Genomic DNA, 17,662 nt, shown 5'->3' on the forward strand with positions numbered 1-17,662 from the left:
ATTTGAGCTGTGAAAAGTGATGGGTCCCGGGGACTCGCATGCTCAAAAATCTATGGGTCCCAACAGAGATCTATGGGTCCCCAAAATTTAGTGTTATCGAGGTTGAAATCGTAAATCGGCGACAAATATAAAATATAAATTTATATATTCATTCAGTTTTAATCATCAAATGATGAATTCATTTTCTGCATCAAATTATTGTTGGTAATATACCGATTAAAAGGATAACCACAAACCTATCATTTTTTTTTAATAATTCGTAATATCAATCATCAAAGCAAGTGAGCCGTTTGAGAGCCGGCTCTTTTTAATGAGTTGAGCCAAAAAAGCCGGGTCTCTAAAAAAAGACGGGCTTCCTTTCACTACACAACGAGGTCTCGTTGGCCGAGATCGGCGTGTAGACGAAAACTCGAACCGCGAGACCAAAACAACAATGGCGGATCTGCCTGACGAAAAGTTTAGAGTGCAGTAAATCTTTGTTAAAAAAAAGTAATCGGGTAATAATGACAATTTTGTGGCAAAAAGGACGCGCGCTGATTCGAGACTATGCGTCCCCAGCAAAAATGATACGTCTAGGACGCAGGGACGTTGGCAACCAGAACACTGACTAAAACTTGAATATTTTTATTCTAGTGAACTGTGGAGGAACTTTGGTGTTGGTGAGCCAGGATGGCATCCAGAGGCCCCCTTTGCACTTCCCAAAAGGAGGCCACCTGCTCCAGTTTCTAACCTGCTTGGAGACAGGCCTTCTTCCTCATGGCCAGCTGGAACCTCCGCTTTGGAATCAGAGGGGAAAGGTCCGCCTTCGTTACGGATGTACGATATTTATGAATTGGACAGATTCGAGGTTTTGTTTTTATTTACAGGGAAAGGTTTTCCCCAAATTGCGCAGGAGGAGCCCGCATAGCTCGTGCGACTCGGTGTCTGATAAAGAGGATGACGAGGCGACCGATTACGTCTTTCGGATCCTTTTTCCTGGTAACCAGATGGAGTTCAGTAAGTGACCAGACTCAAATTTTCTAAAATCAATTACTGGAAGTAAAACCACAACAACCTTTCTTTACAGTGCCTTTAGAACTGATGGACCAGAGTATGAACCTGTGGCAAGCCACACCCAGAAAGTCCTCTGGCTCCTCCTGCTCACAAACAGAATCATCTGATAGCTCTCTGCCCAGCGGCTGCAGCCAGGAAAGGTGTGATCCATGATTCTCGTAAGCACATTGTAGCAGTTCTCACTACGTTTATCCTACCAGGGCTCCTCTAAGGCTCCTATGTGACACCATGAGATACCAGATCATCTCTCGTGCATTCTACGGATGTGAGCGCAAACTTCGCCTCAGTCATTTATTGACCACAACAGTTCTTTTAGAAGTTTTTCTAACCACTCAGGGCTGGCGTACTGCCGTCACTTGTCCACAGTCCGCACCCACCTCTCCGATCTGGTCAAAACCACGATAGTCTTCCCTGACATACCTTTGGCTGCACAGGGTGGACTCTCTGCTGACGTCTGGGCCAAATTACTCCGGGACCGTTCTGTGAGAGTTACACAATCTTTTTTCAATGTTTTGGTCTCCTAAGCAGAAAATACAATAGAAACCTTCAAGTAACCCAATGATGAACCCAATAGACATTGAGCCCCCTTTCCATCAAGTAGCCCACGAATATTGCGGACCAATAAGTCCTTTACCACAAACCTGAAGTATATGCAGGTATGCAAGTCCCACGTTTTCATGTCCTCCCTGTCCTATAGTTCCGAATATATTATTTGAGAAAAAATACAAGATGCAGAACACAAAATTTGCTGGTACACTTTGTCATTCCACAAAAAGTTTTTCTCAAGTCCCGACACACCCCAAAATTTGACCTACCAGCCTGTTTTGATCAGCGCAACCCTCACTCTATGAGTGGTTCAAGGTGCTATACAGAAGACCAGAATGGATAGGTGATAGTTGGAAGAAACAGGTGCGTTTTTCTGAGGAACTAAGTCTTGGGTGGAAAGCCCATCCAGAAAAATACGTACCCCTGTACATGCACAAACTCTTCTAAAAGTTGGAAAGGGGGCTAATGTGTATGTGTACCCCGCTTTGGCAACTGCACAAACGTTTCGAATGTCACTTCTAGTTGAATAAACTGAACACATTTTTAGGCTTATGAAGAGCTTGAGATCTACAGGCTAGTCTATTTTGGAGGCGTGGCACCTTCACTGCGCAAAGAAGTCTGGCCCTTCCTTTTAGGCCACTACCGGTTCACGATGACTGAGAAATGCAGGCTGGAGGTATTTTTGCTCTGTTTTTTTAGCAAATCCTGGACGTTGGTCATTTTTAGAACATTTTTTGCTGTTCTAGGTCGATAAACAGATGCGCCTCATGTACGAGCAGACCATGAAGGAATGGCAAGGCTGCGAGGCCATCGTGCAACAGAGGGAACGGGAGAGACACGCCGAGGCCCTCGCCAGGTGTTCATCCGGCACCAGTGTCGAGCAGGCTCCAGTAGTGGAACGGGATTCCACCATTAGCACAGATGTAAGTTGACATCGTAGTTTAAAAGGGAACTTGAGAAACTCTCTAACTTGTAGTTCTGCTTTCCTGTCTAATCACTCCAGTCTTCACTATGCAGCAGCTCTGATCCGCAGAACACACAGTCACAGAGTGACTCCAGCAGCAATGCACCGGTAAAATTATATTGGAGAAAACTAAAATAGCGGCTCGAAAAACTGATCAATTCCATGCTCATTTCAAGCAGGCAGTAACATCTTACATTTCTCCAATTTGTAGGTCTTTGCCTCAGTTGATACTACAGAACCTATGGAGATGGGTCCTGAAGGTGACCAAATAGAGCACAAAAGTCCAGTCATGGTCATCTCAGTGGGACCTTCTGAGTCCATCAAGCTTCCTTGCGCGGATACGTCAGAATCATCAGCTTGCGATAGCTTCCTTCTTCTAATGGAGCCGGTTATTGCGCCCGAAAACCCTCAGCAGTCTGTTAAGGCATCGGACATCTTGAGTGAGCTATCGACAAATGAGTCACTGTCAGACCGCGTTGACGTACTTGAGTCCGTGCCAAATGACCGTCTCTTAAGTAGTGACAAGGCAGAGAGTAAAGAAACTGCTGGGATAATTGAACCCCCAGGAGTCAAAGAGAATCATGAAAAGACGACAATCATTGACCCAAGGGTTCCACCAGAAAATATCAATGTTCTTAGACTGGAAACAGAGATTCAAAATGAGTATTTCCAAGCGCCACCCCTCGGTCAAACTCTTCAAGCACAAAATGGACAAGTTCAAGACAAAGACTTGTCTGAAAAAAATCACCTTGAAACAATTGAGAGAGGCTGTTCTGACAAAACAGAGGCAATTGACATCCTGCGATCGCAATTGTTGGCCGCCTGTCTGTCTGAAGTAGACAACGCCGAGTCAGCAAATTCAGGATCGTCAGAAGCCAGAAACGTGTCACCAGTTAGACAAGTGCTTGACGCTCTCCAGTCGGCATCCCGCGGGAGCTTTTCTCTATCGTCCCATACCAGGCAGAGTCCTGACTCTGATGACTCTCACTCTGCTCTGGAGATGGAGGACATTCCCGCCGGGGTGGCCTGCCTCAACCTCCAGGAACTGAACACCAGGCCCCTGACGGTTCTTGCGGCCCCACCTGCATGTCTGGCTCGCAGGGCAAAGCCTGCACGTGACGACCTTGTCCAGGATCCGGCACTGGACACTGGTTCCAATACTAGTCCAGAGGATACCGACTTAGGGATGTCAGAAGACGAGCCTGATGCGGAGAATGAGTTTGCGGTGCTTGAATCGGCTGAGGTTGTAGTAGAATCCAAAAAGGAGAACTACTCAGCTCAACACGAATACACTGTAAGTGTAAATACCATTCGTACTATGGTATCTTCCATGGTCAAGCATCCTGTATGATAAAGCTACCTAAAACTACTGACCTCTGTAATTCCATTGGCAGCAAGAAACCATGGACATGTATCTCATCAACTTGCATCGCATTGACAAGGACGTCAGACGTTGTGACCGGACGTACTGGTACTTCACTCCGGAAAACCTGAACAAGCTGAGGAATATTATGTGCAGGTAACCTAGACAACAGTGCAGTCACAGTTGAACAGGCTGTCCTTGAGAGTGAATTGTAATTCTTTGTACCGTAAATTCCGGACGATAGAGCGCCCCTGATTATAATAAATTCCGGACTATAGAGCGCACCTGATTATAAGCCGCACCCACCACATTTTAAGAGGATAACAGCTTTTGTACTTACACAAGGCGCACCTGTATATAAGCCGCATGCGCCCACATTAAAACATGTAACACAATCACAATTTTAACCCAGACCCGACTTTGAGTCCCGCGATTTCAACTGAATACAAAGTACACGGTCCAAAAACCACAGCCGGCAAAATGAACGGAAAATGATACCGGTACTTAAGGTTTGATGCAGACCTGCAGAGTCCGGGTCCCGTTGAAAATGTATATTTCCAAAGGAAAGGGTGGGAAAAATATATATCCACTATTGTCGGCCGCGTTCACAAACACGTCTCACCTTTACTCCACTTCCCGTCAGCCCCCGTTGTTTTCGCCCCTTCTTTTTGATTCGCCCGTGGAAAACATATCAGAATAAGTCTCTAAAATATATACATTACAAAAATATACAGTTGCAGTTACATATTATAAATGGTTACACATCTTTACAAAGAAAGACGGTACACCGAGAGAGTTTTCAAAGCTTTAATAATAATATTATAAATTTCATCCCAAACCGTGCCTGTGAAGGGTAGCAAAACGATACTAGCAACACGCTCGCAACACAGTAAACGGCACTGTGAAAAAAACGTACCGTACTTGTAGTAATCACGGTAAACCGTCCTCATCTTCCTATTTATAACTGACGTCATCAAAGTCGTCTTCCTTCAGTATGGGAAAGAGACTTTGTCATATAGACGTCGTCCCACGCTCCCTTATTCCAAAACACGCTAGCAACACGCTCGCAAAGTAAAGTTTACGTGCAGTAGCAGTTTCCTTCTTTATCGGATTGCTCGATTGCATTTAGTTTGAAAGCTGCGTCATGTGCCTTTCCTTTTGCAATTTGCATGGTGAGGATATTTCTACGCTAATTTAATTTGTGCACAAGCTAAGAAGTTGCAGTCTTCCTCGGCGCATATATTCCACCCGTCTAAATCTTACCTTTTGTACTCGAGCGCTGCCGGTGGCCGTTAGAAAAATTACATAAATTAGCCGCATCACTGAATAAGCCGCAGGGTTGAACGTCTGGAAAAAAAGTAGCGGCTTATAGTCCGGAATTTACGGTAATTGGCTGCCATGTGATTTATTCTTATTTCTTTCAGTTATGTGTGGCGACACCTGGACACGGGATACGTCCAGGGCATGTGCGACATTCTGGCTCCCCTGCTGGTTATTCTGGACGATGGTCAGAAATTTTCATTTTTATTGACAATTTCCATCAAAAAAATAGAGCTTTCTTTCCATGTTTCCATACCGGATGGTTGAACAACTGTTTATTTGGTCAAACTAGAGGTGATGGCGTTCAGCTGCTTCACGGAACTGATGAAACGGATGAACCTGAACTTTCCTCATGGGGGCGCTATGGACTCTCACTTTGCTAACATGCGCTCGCTCATTCAGGTGTGCATATTGACCCTGTCTGAACTGTTAATGCTACCGATAGGCAGATAAGTGAATCTGGCTATCGGTGTGTGAGTATGTGTCTGAATGGGTAAGTGTGAAGCGCATCGTTAATCGCTTTGGGAGGTCTTCAGGGACTTGTGTGTGTATATATATATATATATATATATATATATATATATATATATATATATATATAAATGCAGATCATTTGTTAACAATGTGATGTATCTAGGGCAGGGGTGTCAAACTCATTTTAACTCGGGGCCACACGATAGAACAAACATTCTGTCGGGGGCCGGACTAGTAGATTAAAGAGAAAGAAAAAGAGAGATAAAGAAATAAGAGAAAGAGGGAGGGAAAAGGAGAGAGAGGGAAGAGAGCGTGAGAAACAAAAGAGATAAAAAGAGAAGTCGTGAGAGAGGGGAAAGAAAGGGAAAGGAAGAAAGAAATCCAAAGAGAAGTAGAAAGACAGAAGGAGAGAAAAGAGAAAAGAAAGGGCGAAGGGTAGGACGAGAGAAAGAGAAAAGAGAAAAGGAAGAAAGAGTGGGAGAAAAAGGGGGGAGGGGGAGGGAGAGAGAAATCCAAAGAGAAATAGAAAGACAGAAGGAGAGAAAAGAGAAAAGAAAGCGCTAAGAGTAGGAAGAGAGAAAGAGAAAAGGTAAAAAGGAAGTTAGAGCAAAAGAAGTTAAAAAGACACAGAGAGAGAAAGAGACAAAGAGCAACAAAGGAAGAGAAAAAGAGACATGTAGAGTGAAAGAGACAGTGACTGATAGTGGGAGAAAAAGGGTGGAAAAGAGAGAGAGATAGAGAAAGAAATACAAGTACAGTGTCTTTGTTCGAGGCACCTGGCTTTGGCAACATGAGGTTGACATATTTCAACCTGCAGCTTGTTTTTCTCTTGCGCTTCTCTGAGTGTTGTCTCGCGGGCCAGATTCAATCCCTTAGCGGGCCTGATCTGGCCCGAGGGCCGCCGGTTTGACACCTCTGATCTAGGGGGTCGGGCTTAACCTGGAGGCAAAACAAGACTTGCGCTGGTCAGAAGACTGAGGAAAAGAAATTTGTCGAGTTGTCATCATGTGTGTTTGTGTGGCGGAATCGGAGAAAATAACGTTTGTGATCGCAAATTTTAGTTATACAGGATCTCGGCGAAGAAAAAGAAGATTTGTGGTTAAATGCATTAAAGCGAAAAGATTGGACCGAGGCACTCACTCATCTGCTTGTGTGAGGACCAGAATGAAGACAGGACCCACTTGCGTGCGTTTCTTAGTTTTATTAGGAAGAAGGGAAAGGCTAGTACACAGGATCTGTAGATCGTTGATCGTGGGGAGCTGGTTACTCAGACGCGGAAGTGGTATTTCCGTGGCGAGCGAAGGCAGTGTCGAGAGCGGGGAAAAACAGATCGATGGCCGGGACAGGGGAGCAAAAACGTAGTCAAGTTCAGAAAAGGGGTCGGAGCCGGAAATCAAACAGGAATCGGGACAGGAGAGAGTCAGGGTCGAAAGGCTTGCCTGGCTTGAGCTGAGGTTCGCAGACGGACTGACAACCGGTGACAGAAAGGCGGGGGTTTAAAAAAGTGACAGGGAACCAATCAGCGTCCGAGGCAGTTGGCGCCAAAGGAGCAGACTCAGGTGCCCCGCATCAGTCATCGTGACAGCTTGGGTTTGGGGCACACACTTCATATCAGGTAAGAGCAGGGTTGGGTAGGGTTACTTTAACTTGATTACTTTCAATTACTTTTGGATTACTCCAATACCAAACATGCTAATAAAAGACAAAATAAACTAAAAATGAATAAAATGACTAAATTTTGTGCAGGCTTGGGGAGTAACGGAATACACGGAACGGCAAAAATGATGTTGGCGAGCTGTTTGGATTTCTTTTCATTTTGTTTCTGTCGCATTTTATGTTAGTTTTGCCGGAGATCAAAGCCAGGAGAGAAAGCTTACCACGTGTTGTGAGTCATCATTTTATTCATATTTAGTTTATTTTGTCTTTTATTAGCATATTTGGTATTGGAGTCATTCAAAAGTTATTGAAAGTAATCAAGTAAAAGTAACCCTACCCAACCCTGGGTAAGAGAAATTGAACGTTTATGGCTCGTCACTATCAAGTACATATTACTTATCATATTCGCAAAATATCTTGTTATTTTCTTAGCTTCGGCTAACTGTTAGCGTGTAGCCTTTATTGTTTTTTTTTTTTTAGGAGAAGCACCTCTAGATGGCATTTGGGCTACACAGTAATGGTTAGCTAAAGCTAAGAATATAACAGGATACGCAGTGGTTAGCGCGTGTGCAGCACAGTTGTGAGGTCATGAGATTGAACCTCCAGTGTGGAGTTTGCATGTTCTCCCCGTGCTTGCGTAGGTTTCCTCCGATTTCCTCCCATATCCCAAAAACATGCATGTCAGGTTAATTGGCCAGTCCGAATTGGCCCTAGGTGTGGGTGAGCGAGTGAGTTGTCTGTCCCTGTGTGCGGTTGGCTGGCAACCAGTTCAGGGTGTCCCCTGCCCACTGCCCAAAGATAGCTGGGATGGGCTCCAGCACCCCCGGGACCCTACTGAGGATAAGCGGTGCAGATAATGGATGAATGGATGGACTTTGCCGATATAGCAAGTAATATGGACTTGATATAAAAATCATAATCATATCATTACCTGATATGAAGTGTGCGCTGCAAACCCGAAACATTTTTGATGAGTGCCTCGGTCCAATCTTTTCGCTTTAATGCATTTAACCACAACACTCTTCTCTTTCTAGCACGGCGGCGCAGTGGTTAGCGCGTGTGTGGCACAGCTCTAAGGTCTTGGGAACCTCCGGTGTGGGTTCAAATCCAGCTATCAGACTTCCTGTGCGGAGTTTGTATGTTCTCCCCGTGCTTGCGTGGGTTTCCTCCGGGCACTCCGGTTTCCTCCCACATTCCAAAGACATCCATTTCAGGTGGATTGGCCGGTTCAAATTGTCCCTAGGTGTGAATGAGCGAGTGAGTTGTCTGTCCCTGTGTGCCCTGTGATTGGCTGGCAACCAGTTCAGGGTGTCCCCTGCCCACTGCCCGATGATTGCTGGGATGGGCTCCAGCACCCCTGGGACCCTACTGAGGATAAGCGGTGCAGATAATGGATGGATAGATGGACTTTGCCGATATAGTAAATAATATGGACTTGAAATCAAAAATTATAAGCATTTATTTCTCTTACCTGCAAACCTGAAGCATTTTTGATGAGTGCCTCGGTCCAATCTTTTCGCTTTAATACATTTAACCACAACTCTCTTCTCTTTCTTTGATCAGGAGTGTCCGCTTGGATCCTGTAAAACTATTTATGATCACTTCTGTTTGTTTTTCCGATTCCGGCACAAAAACACACAACACGAAGACATTTTTACATCGAACTGGCAGAACCGAAAGCTTGGTTTACTCAGTGTTTTGACCAGCGCGGCCTATCGTTTCGCCTCCAGCTTCGAGTGTGACGTCACACGATGAAAAAGTAGGCTAGGAAAGAGTCAATATCTGTGTTTATTGGTTTTCACGCTTGCTAGATCCTGGACTCGGAGTTGTTTGAGCTGATGCAGCAGAATGGCGACTACACCCACTTTTACTTCTGTTACCGATGGTTTCTTCTGGATTTTAAAAGAGGTGAAGCGTCAATTTAACAATCCACGCGATCCTTCTTTAGCTCACCGGATGTTTTTTATCTAGAAATGGTGTATGATGACGTTTTCTCCGTGTGGGAGACAATCTGGGCGGCGGCTTACACCACCTCTGAGCATTTTGTGCTTTTCATTGCACTTGCCCTGGTGGAAATGTACAGAGACATCATTCTAGAGAACAACATGGACTTCACGGACATCATCAAGTTCTTCAATGGTAAAGTATACCACGGTCTTGTGAATTTGCTAAGAAACTGTTCTGGAGAAGTTGATGAATTCTCATTCTCTAAATATATAATGAAGTGTCAAGAACCAGAACAGGATCAGGACCCAAACGCGTAATGTTCTCACACAAGCCTTTTATTTTACGGAAAAATGGGAAGTCATGCACGTTAGACAGCGGTCTGGCGTGGGAAGACAGGAAGCCAGAGATCGACGTGATCGATTCCAATTGCCTGAGTTGATATCGGACAGATGGGGTCGATACCGGACAGGACGGGACAGACAGGATAGATAATGAATCAGGATATCGAAAATAAACAGGAAAAGCTAGACGGGAACGAAAACTGGAGAAAATAAACAAGACAAAAATAGACGGAAACAAAACTGGAAACTGAAATTAAACAGGACAAAATAAACGGGAACAATACCAGACAGGATATACCAACAGGAACAGGACCGAGTCAAAACCCACGTCTTGCGGGGCAGAGGTTCGCTGACGGACTGACAAAGGAAGAATGAGAGCACTGAGCTTACATAGACAGAAAGCCAATCTGTCAACGAGCCGCAGCTGGTGCCACACAGGCGGGGCCGATTGGGCGCCATGGCAACCGTGACATGTAGAGTGAACTTGTTTATTGCGGCGGTTACTTTCCAAAAAGAACCTGTGATAGGAAAAATCCATGAAGTATAAATAGTGTCGTACGTGAAGTAGTATTGCTTACCTAAAGCATTCAAATCCTAGGTTGGTACCCAAGATAAAGACTTTAAAATAACAAAATATTACATAATAAGTATTAGACATATACGTGTATATGATTCAATTATATTATAACGAAACAAGTATGTAAAGAAAAAGTGAAATTGTGTTTACTTTAAGTTTGATATAACTTGCGCTTGTCAGGACCAGAACGTAGACAGGACCCACTTGCGTTGCGTTTCTCATAAGTTTTATTGGAAGAATGAGAAAGGGTTGTGCCCACGATCCGGTGATCGCTTGACGCGGGAAGCAAGTCGCTCCGAACGCGGAAGTGGATCTTCCGTGGTGAGTGACATGGCGGTGTCGGGAACGGAAAACGGATCAGTAGTCGGGACAGGGGAGCAAAAACGTGGTCGGGGTCAGAAGCGAGTCGGAAGCCAGGAAAGGAGAGTAAACGGGGTCGAGGACAAAAAGAAGTCGAAAGCTGGGATGGCAGAGTAGACGTAGTCAGGATCAAAAACGGGTCGAAGCCGGGGGACCGACGGTAGCAAAAAACGGGACAGGTGGGAGTCAGGGTCGAAAAAAGGCTTGCCTAGTGTTAACTGCGGTTCGCGGACGGACTGAAAATAGGGGACAGATAGGAGAGGGTATAAATAGGGAAAGGGAGTCAATCAGAGTACGAGGCAGTTGGCACCAAAGGAGCGGGCACAGGTGATTCACATCGGACATGACACCTTAAAATAACAAAATATTATATAGAATATAGAAAGTCCTAGACATATATGTGTATATGATTCAATTATATCATAAATAAATATATATGTTAAGAAATATGTATGTTAAGAAAAAGTGAAATTGTGTTTACTTTAATATCACTTGAGCTGGTTCAGGGGAAACATGCAAACTCCGCACGGGGAGGCTGCGGTAGCTAGACCCTAAACCTTTGCACCGTGGGGCTACGCGCTAACCACCCATATATAAATATATTACCTAAAATTTGCCCCCTCTCGAAGTCATTTTTATCCTAAACAGCAAAAGAGTAATTAGTTATAGTTACTCACTACTTTTTCCAAAAACTAACTGAGTTAGTAACTGAATTACTTTATAGTAAAAGTAACTGTGTACCAGGGGAATTACCTAGTTCCATTACTTTAAGAGGTTGTTGTCTAACAGAGAATATGAAATTTTCTGAGCAATATTTGAGTCAGTTGAATAGAGAAGAACAAGACGGGACAGAGTGCTATAGAACCTTGTAATATTTATTGCACCTGACCAGCAAAAGTTTTGTCCTACACTAAAATTCAACAAAAAGAAACAGTACCAATCAGCATGTAGAATAGAATATAGAATATACCTTTATTGTCATTGTTACAAAATGAGGTGGAACATATTGTGACAACGAAATTGGGCGTGGCACTCCAGGTTCACATTTATCGGGTGAGAATAAAGAAAACAAATAAGATAAAGGGACAAAGAAGATGAGGTTAAAAGATGAGAGATATACAGTTCATAAACATGCAAAAAACAGACGTAAACATGCACAAAAACATATGTAAAAATACACAAAACGAAAGTAAACACATATAATTGGCACATCCAGAACAAAGGGTAGACTCAATCGGATAACGTTTCTCACAAGTTTATTGAGATATAGAGGAAAGGCAGCACCAGCGATCCGGTGCTCGCTGGATGCGGGAGGAAAGCCGCTCACGGGACTGGAGCGTGTTCCGAATGCGGAAGTGGATCTTCCGGAGCGGGAGATCGTAGCGTAGTTAGACGGAAAAACAGGTCGTTAGCCGGGACGGGAGATCAGAACGTGGTCGAGATCAAAAACGAGTCGTAAGCCGGGAAGGGAGACTAAAACGTGGTCAGGGTCAAAAAACAGCCGGAGACAAACGGGGAAATCAGGAACGTACGGGTGGAAAACGGATGCAAAAAGCGGGACGGACGGGAGTCCGGGTCAAAGTGCTTGCCTTGTAGGAACAGAGGATCGCTGACAGACTGACAACAGGCGAGTGAAAGGACTGAGCTCAAGTAGAACGGGGAACCAATGAGTCATCATGACAATAATGTATATAAGACAAAATTACGTAAGCGCATGCACAAAAACATACGTATGTCAACACATAAAACGCAATTGAATAAACAAAATTGCACAAAAACGTACGTGAACACACGAAACGTACGTAAACACACAAAACGTACGTAAACACACGAAACGTACGTAAATACTCACAAAAATGTAAAAAAAACACACGCAAAAAAGTTCGTAAACACACAAAAATGCACGTAAAACTGATTTTTTTGACCGTCAGTAACTGGAACGGCATTGTAACAGGAGAAACAATTGTTAGATGACCTGTTACTGAAAAATGACGCCAACACATACTGGCGTTATTCATAAAAGTTATTCCCAACACTGGTCCTAAATAATAACAAGGTGCAAGCAAAGTTGTTTTGTAAAAATGTCACAAAATATTGCAAACGATAAATATTCACATTTTTACCTTCGGCGTAGACGGCGCTCAGCGAGAGAGAAAGGGAGTGCACTGTGTTGATAGCTCCGCCCATCCCTACCGCTCACACAATGAGTTTGCTCTGGGTGCTTTGCTGGCGTTTCGGGGCTTTTACTGTTTGTTTTGTGGGTTTTCATTATGAAGTGTCTCGACAGTGAACATATATTGTTTAACGAGCTTCCATATAATGGATTCTTTAGCGACATCCATTTGATCTCCGAGCTAGACATAATCATGAAGAGAACCATTTATGCTTCACGAGCCATAGGTTCCTGACCCCTGGAAATGGGAAGCATTTGTCAGTTAATCCTCTTGCTCTCTCTTTCTGCGTTCTCAGAAATGGCCGAAAGACACGACATCCCTCAAGTTTTGACGATGGCTCGGGACTTGGTCCACAAAGTGCAGACCCTCATAGAAAACAAGTAATCCTCAACTTAGGCGTTCTATTTTCCATAAACATCACAATTGAATAAATGTAAGCGAGGGTCTTTATTAGTTAACCCTGAAGCTGAAGACTTTCCATTTCTCCGCCTCTAATGAGGGATACGGTAAAGGCCAGTGCGTAGATTTTGAAGTGTTATTGTTCACCCTGTGAATGTACCCTTAAAGAAACTGCTTCAGGATGTTAATTTTGCCTTAAATGTCGCCATTTTTCAGGGATACAAAGAATCAAGTCATAACTTTCTGTCTTGTGGCGCTTTGTTGGGTTTACATCAGATACCTCTTTAAAAGAAGAATGTTAGGATCTGGTGGTGGACCCATATGCAGGGAACGAAGCCTGCATGCTCCGAAAACATGTTTGATCACAAAACCCAGGTATAAAGTAATAAACCAACAAAAATGTCCAAACAAGAGATAACAAACCTGGTGTGACCATAACAATGGCAATGACCAGGTACAGGCAATATAAAGGCTGGGGATGATTACAGTCAGGTGGAGGGAGATCGGACACAGGTGTGTGCAGTTATGCCACTCACCCCCAGTTGGCACCCTCTAGGGCAGTGGTTCTCAAATAGTGGGGCAGGCCCCTATGCGAGACTCTGTTTGACCTCGGGGATTTTTTTTTTTTTAGCTTTTCAAAGAGTGAAGTGCAATTGCACCTCCACTACACCAGGGAGCAGTGGCGCTCTCATTGGCAGTGTGTCATTTACGTTTTACATCCACGCCATGCAGGGCAGCGCAGTGGTTAGCGCGTGTGCGGCACAGTTCTGAGGTCATGAGATCGAACCTCCTGTGTGGAGTTTGCATGTTCTCTGTGCTTGGGTGGGTCTCCTCCCACATCCCAAAAACATGCATGTCAGGTTAATTAGCCGGTCCAAATTGTCCCTAGGTGTGAATGAGCAAGCGAATTGTCTGTCCCTGTGTGCACTGCAACTGGCTGGCAACCAGTTGAGGGTGTCCCCTAACCACTGCCCGAAGATAGCTGGGATGGGCTCCAGCACCCCCGCGGCCCTATTGAGGATAAGCGGTACGGATAATTGATGGCTGGGTGGATCCACGCCATGCATATAGCAGAGTAGAAGCATTGAGTATAAAGTGGAGCGGAGCCTGAAGTGACCCAATGAAAAAAAATATTAACCAAGACGAGGAGACCGGAGAGGATTTCTTCTTCTGTGGGGGGCGTGACAGACAATAATTGAAAAGCACTGCTCTAGGGGAAGATCCTGACAAATTCATTTAAAAGCAGGTTGAAAGGCGGTCGCCCATGCGTCTGTCGATATTCGGTGTTGTTAGCCATCTTGTGTTTGTTTAAAATCTTTCCTTTTTTAACATTTTCAATAAAAACCACTGACATTTTATCCACGCTGGGACCATTTTCCAGCAAAACTGCCATCGCGCAATCGTCATTTGGTGCTCCTTTCAACAACATTTACGTGGTTAGCATATTCTAACGCTCAACTTTGTGTTTTAAAGCTAGTTAGAAATTGTTGACTCAGACACGTGTAATTTTTCTTTGAAGGTAATATTTTCAGTATTTGAGTATTAGGTTTTTCAGTGATTCGTGAACATGCAGTGAAGTTTGAAAATCTTGACCGTGCTATTGGGTTGTAATGGCTTTTCTTCCCAAAACAAATGTGATATTAAGATTCAGGTGTCAACAAAGGTAAAAATATATTCCAACAATTCACTCAGGGTTCGTACACCTTTTTCATGGCCAAATTTCGGGATTTTCAAATATTTCGATTTCTCCACTACTATTAAAAGAAATCCGGTGTGAATCGTGTATTTTGCAAAGCCACAAATAAAACTGCGATTTACCCACAGACGCTGCCCTGCTTACGAATTAGTTGAATTTATTCGTAAGTTGCTTCAGTGATTTATTTTGTATGTTTAAGGTTTATATAAGTAACTTGTACTAAAAGGTAAACATTTCTTAAAATAATTTGCTCTATAGAGATAAATCGAGTTGAGTTTAACTTACTTTTGGAAGATGAGCTTTAAGAGTTAGGCGAATTCCTCCTCTGTGGTAAAACGTAGCCGAAAAAAGCAATCCAACCTTTTTCTCAACCACATCAAGCTTTCTTATTCCATTTAGTTTTAAAAGAAACGTCTCGCCTCTTCTTTAGACCAACCATATTGATTGACTGCTCGAGATATTAAACAATAAAAATGTCCTTAGCGCGCTGGAGATACAGTATAGAATGTTTACACACAAAATAGGAAGAGGAAGCGGATTTCTTCCTTGGGGTGGATGTTGGGTGACCTCACAGCATCACCAGACTCCGGTAGTGGCAGAAAGAAGTACTACAGTAATGTCCTGTACTCGGAAAAAGATGCACACAATACAAAATCTAACAGCAATGTACGGATATTCGTATTTACTGTTTATCTTAAGTCGAATGCTCGTAAGTAGGGTAGCGTCTGTACATTCAAGATGTTTAGATCTAGAGTCGATCTCAACTATATTTGTGGATTTGAACAGTATGTGTGTAAATATTTTGGAGACAGATCTTTCCCCATATAGGTTTTGGGTAAAACACAGACCTATGTAGCTTATATTTTCAGTTGCAGGAAGTTCCTTCCGTTACTATTGGGTAACGCTACTTTAATTTTAGCATGGCCCATAATAAATGTCCAGATTTGATACATAATTATTTCACGAATACACATTTCATAGTACCCTGTTTAGGTGTAGAATGCACCTGTCCTCTTAGGCGATGACGCTTCATAGGACAATGCCGTACAAACTAATACCAGCTGCCGTTAATAAAGGGGAAATACAGAAGAAATACAACGGCAAAGCGAAGCCACCGGAGAGCAGCGTCGGGTTCATTTTTAAGCAGACTTGTAGAAAAACCTTTGCAACAATTTCAAGCAGTGACAAACACCCAAAATTTCAGCGCTTTCCAAGCATCTGTACGAACCCTGTTCACTGTAAATTACATCAAATATTTCAGCCTAGCCTAAACGATCAACAGTTCGAAATGGGTTTGGTATCACGACCATCGCTTACGCGTCACCGTGCGTTACTCGGAAATCACGGCAGTGTCGTTTGTGAATCGCTGTGCTTCTTTTGTCTAAATGTGCTGTAAACAGTGTGAGACCCGTTGTACAAAAGCTAGCACATTTATGAAATGCAATACAATGTCTATAAATGGGCTTGAACTGCTCATAGAGATCAGAAAAGAATCCACCGGAGATAAATTTTATTTTATTTTTTCCCCTCTTGAAATTGTAACTTGTTAGCGTTTATTGTGAATTAAAATATTCTATTTTGCATTTTGTGTCTGGGTTTTTCTATGGGTTGAACTTCGATAAAATGAAAATGCGGAGTTCTCTCAAAGCTGAAGGTTTGATCAGGTACAGGATTTTGCTAAGGGGGTAGGAACATTTTGTCTACTATTCCAGAGTCATTTATCGTGTCTTGAAACCAGAAACACGCGATAGTGTTGGGCGATTGGTTAAAAATGATCGAATTCCAATTTTTCTCAATTGCATTCATGAATAAATATACATGCAGATTTAAATATACTTTGCAGGTACCAAAGTGCGATACAGTAGATAAAAATACTGAAGCAAAACCAATTAAAAACAATAATGGACAGTAAAAATATAGTGATATCTATAGATTATATTTCTTTTTATACATTTGTCTTTAAATAGACTAGTTTCACTAAATAGTTTTTGAAACAGGCAGAATTAGGTCCACTATAAGCACTATATCTGATCTGCCGCTATGTCCCGGTCCGAAGCCTGCGATCTGAGAGTGCCGGTCTTCTGGTGATCCCGAGAGCAAAGAAGTCTTCCGCTGGTTCGAGAGCGTTCTCCATCCGGGCACCGGTGCTGTGGAATGCTCTTCCCCCTGAGATCCGATCTGCAACCTCAGTGGAAATGTTTAAATCTAAACTTAAAACTCACCTCTACTCTATTGCATACGAATAACCTACTCCTCTTGTCGGTTGACAATAGTCTGTGTAATATAGTGTAACAATCTGTGAAGCCCTTTGAGACTCTTCGTGATTTAGGGCTATACAAAAATAAATGACTTGACTTGACTTGACTATATTTGATATATTGTTTTAAATTTGTAGTATATTCGTAGTATTTCTATAATATGACTATTTTTCGAGAATTTCTGTAGCTAAAGACAAACGGTAAAGAGAAAACAAAGAGAAAGAGAAATTGAGCTAGCAAAAGAGTAAAGACAAAGAGAGAGATAGAGAAAAGGGACAAATAGAAGAGCTAAATTAGAAATTTAGCCGTGTGATTTTAACATGTGCCTTTGTATTTAAAAGGTGGGCTGCGGCATTTCAAATATAAAGTTGCAATCATGACTTCAAGCCAGGAGAGGGCGGCAGAGTAACACATTATTTGCATGCAAGGACATGGCATTTCCTGGACGCACTCGAATAAACTTTTTACATCTTTTGGGGGGTTTAAAAGGGTCCTTTTGGGTGCAAAGTAGGAGGCAGCAACGCTTCCCATGAG

At 43.1% G+C, this 17,662-nt stretch overlaps 1 protein-coding gene across 1 annotated transcript in view; it reads left to right on the forward strand.

The window, feature by feature from the left end:
* The window catches only part of sgsm1b (small G protein signaling modulator 1b), a 30,179-nt gene extending 13,726 nt beyond the window's left edge, over positions 1-16,453 (forward strand). Inside the window, exons 11-25 of the mRNA XM_088355938.1 lie at positions 634-797; positions 867-996; positions 1,067-1,193; positions 1,254-1,318; positions 1,390-1,535; positions 2,147-2,275; positions 2,346-2,522; positions 2,603-2,671; positions 2,775-3,857; positions 3,958-4,082; positions 5,351-5,433; positions 5,539-5,648; positions 9,188-9,284; positions 9,348-9,515; positions 13,071-16,453. Of these exons, the coding sequence (XP_088212064.1) occupies positions 634-797; positions 867-996; positions 1,067-1,193; positions 1,254-1,318; positions 1,390-1,535; positions 2,147-2,275; positions 2,346-2,522; positions 2,603-2,671; positions 2,775-3,857; positions 3,958-4,082; positions 5,351-5,433; positions 5,539-5,648; positions 9,188-9,284; positions 9,348-9,515; positions 13,071-13,159 (2,762 nt within the window). The 3' untranslated portion in view covers positions 13,160-16,453. The remainder of the gene's footprint in view (positions 1-633; positions 798-866; positions 997-1,066; positions 1,194-1,253; positions 1,319-1,389; positions 1,536-2,146; positions 2,276-2,345; positions 2,523-2,602; positions 2,672-2,774; positions 3,858-3,957; positions 4,083-5,350; positions 5,434-5,538; positions 5,649-9,187; positions 9,285-9,347; positions 9,516-13,070) is intronic.
* Positions 16,454-17,662: the final 1,209 nt, after the last annotated feature.

This window comes from Urocampus carinirostris, chromosome 16 (assembly GCF_059441175.1).
Source record: "Urocampus carinirostris isolate Australia breed hairy pipefish chromosome 16, RoL_Ucar_1.0, whole genome shotgun sequence".
NCBI classification, from domain to species: Eukaryota; Metazoa; Chordata; class Actinopteri; order Syngnathiformes; family Syngnathidae; genus Urocampus; species Urocampus carinirostris.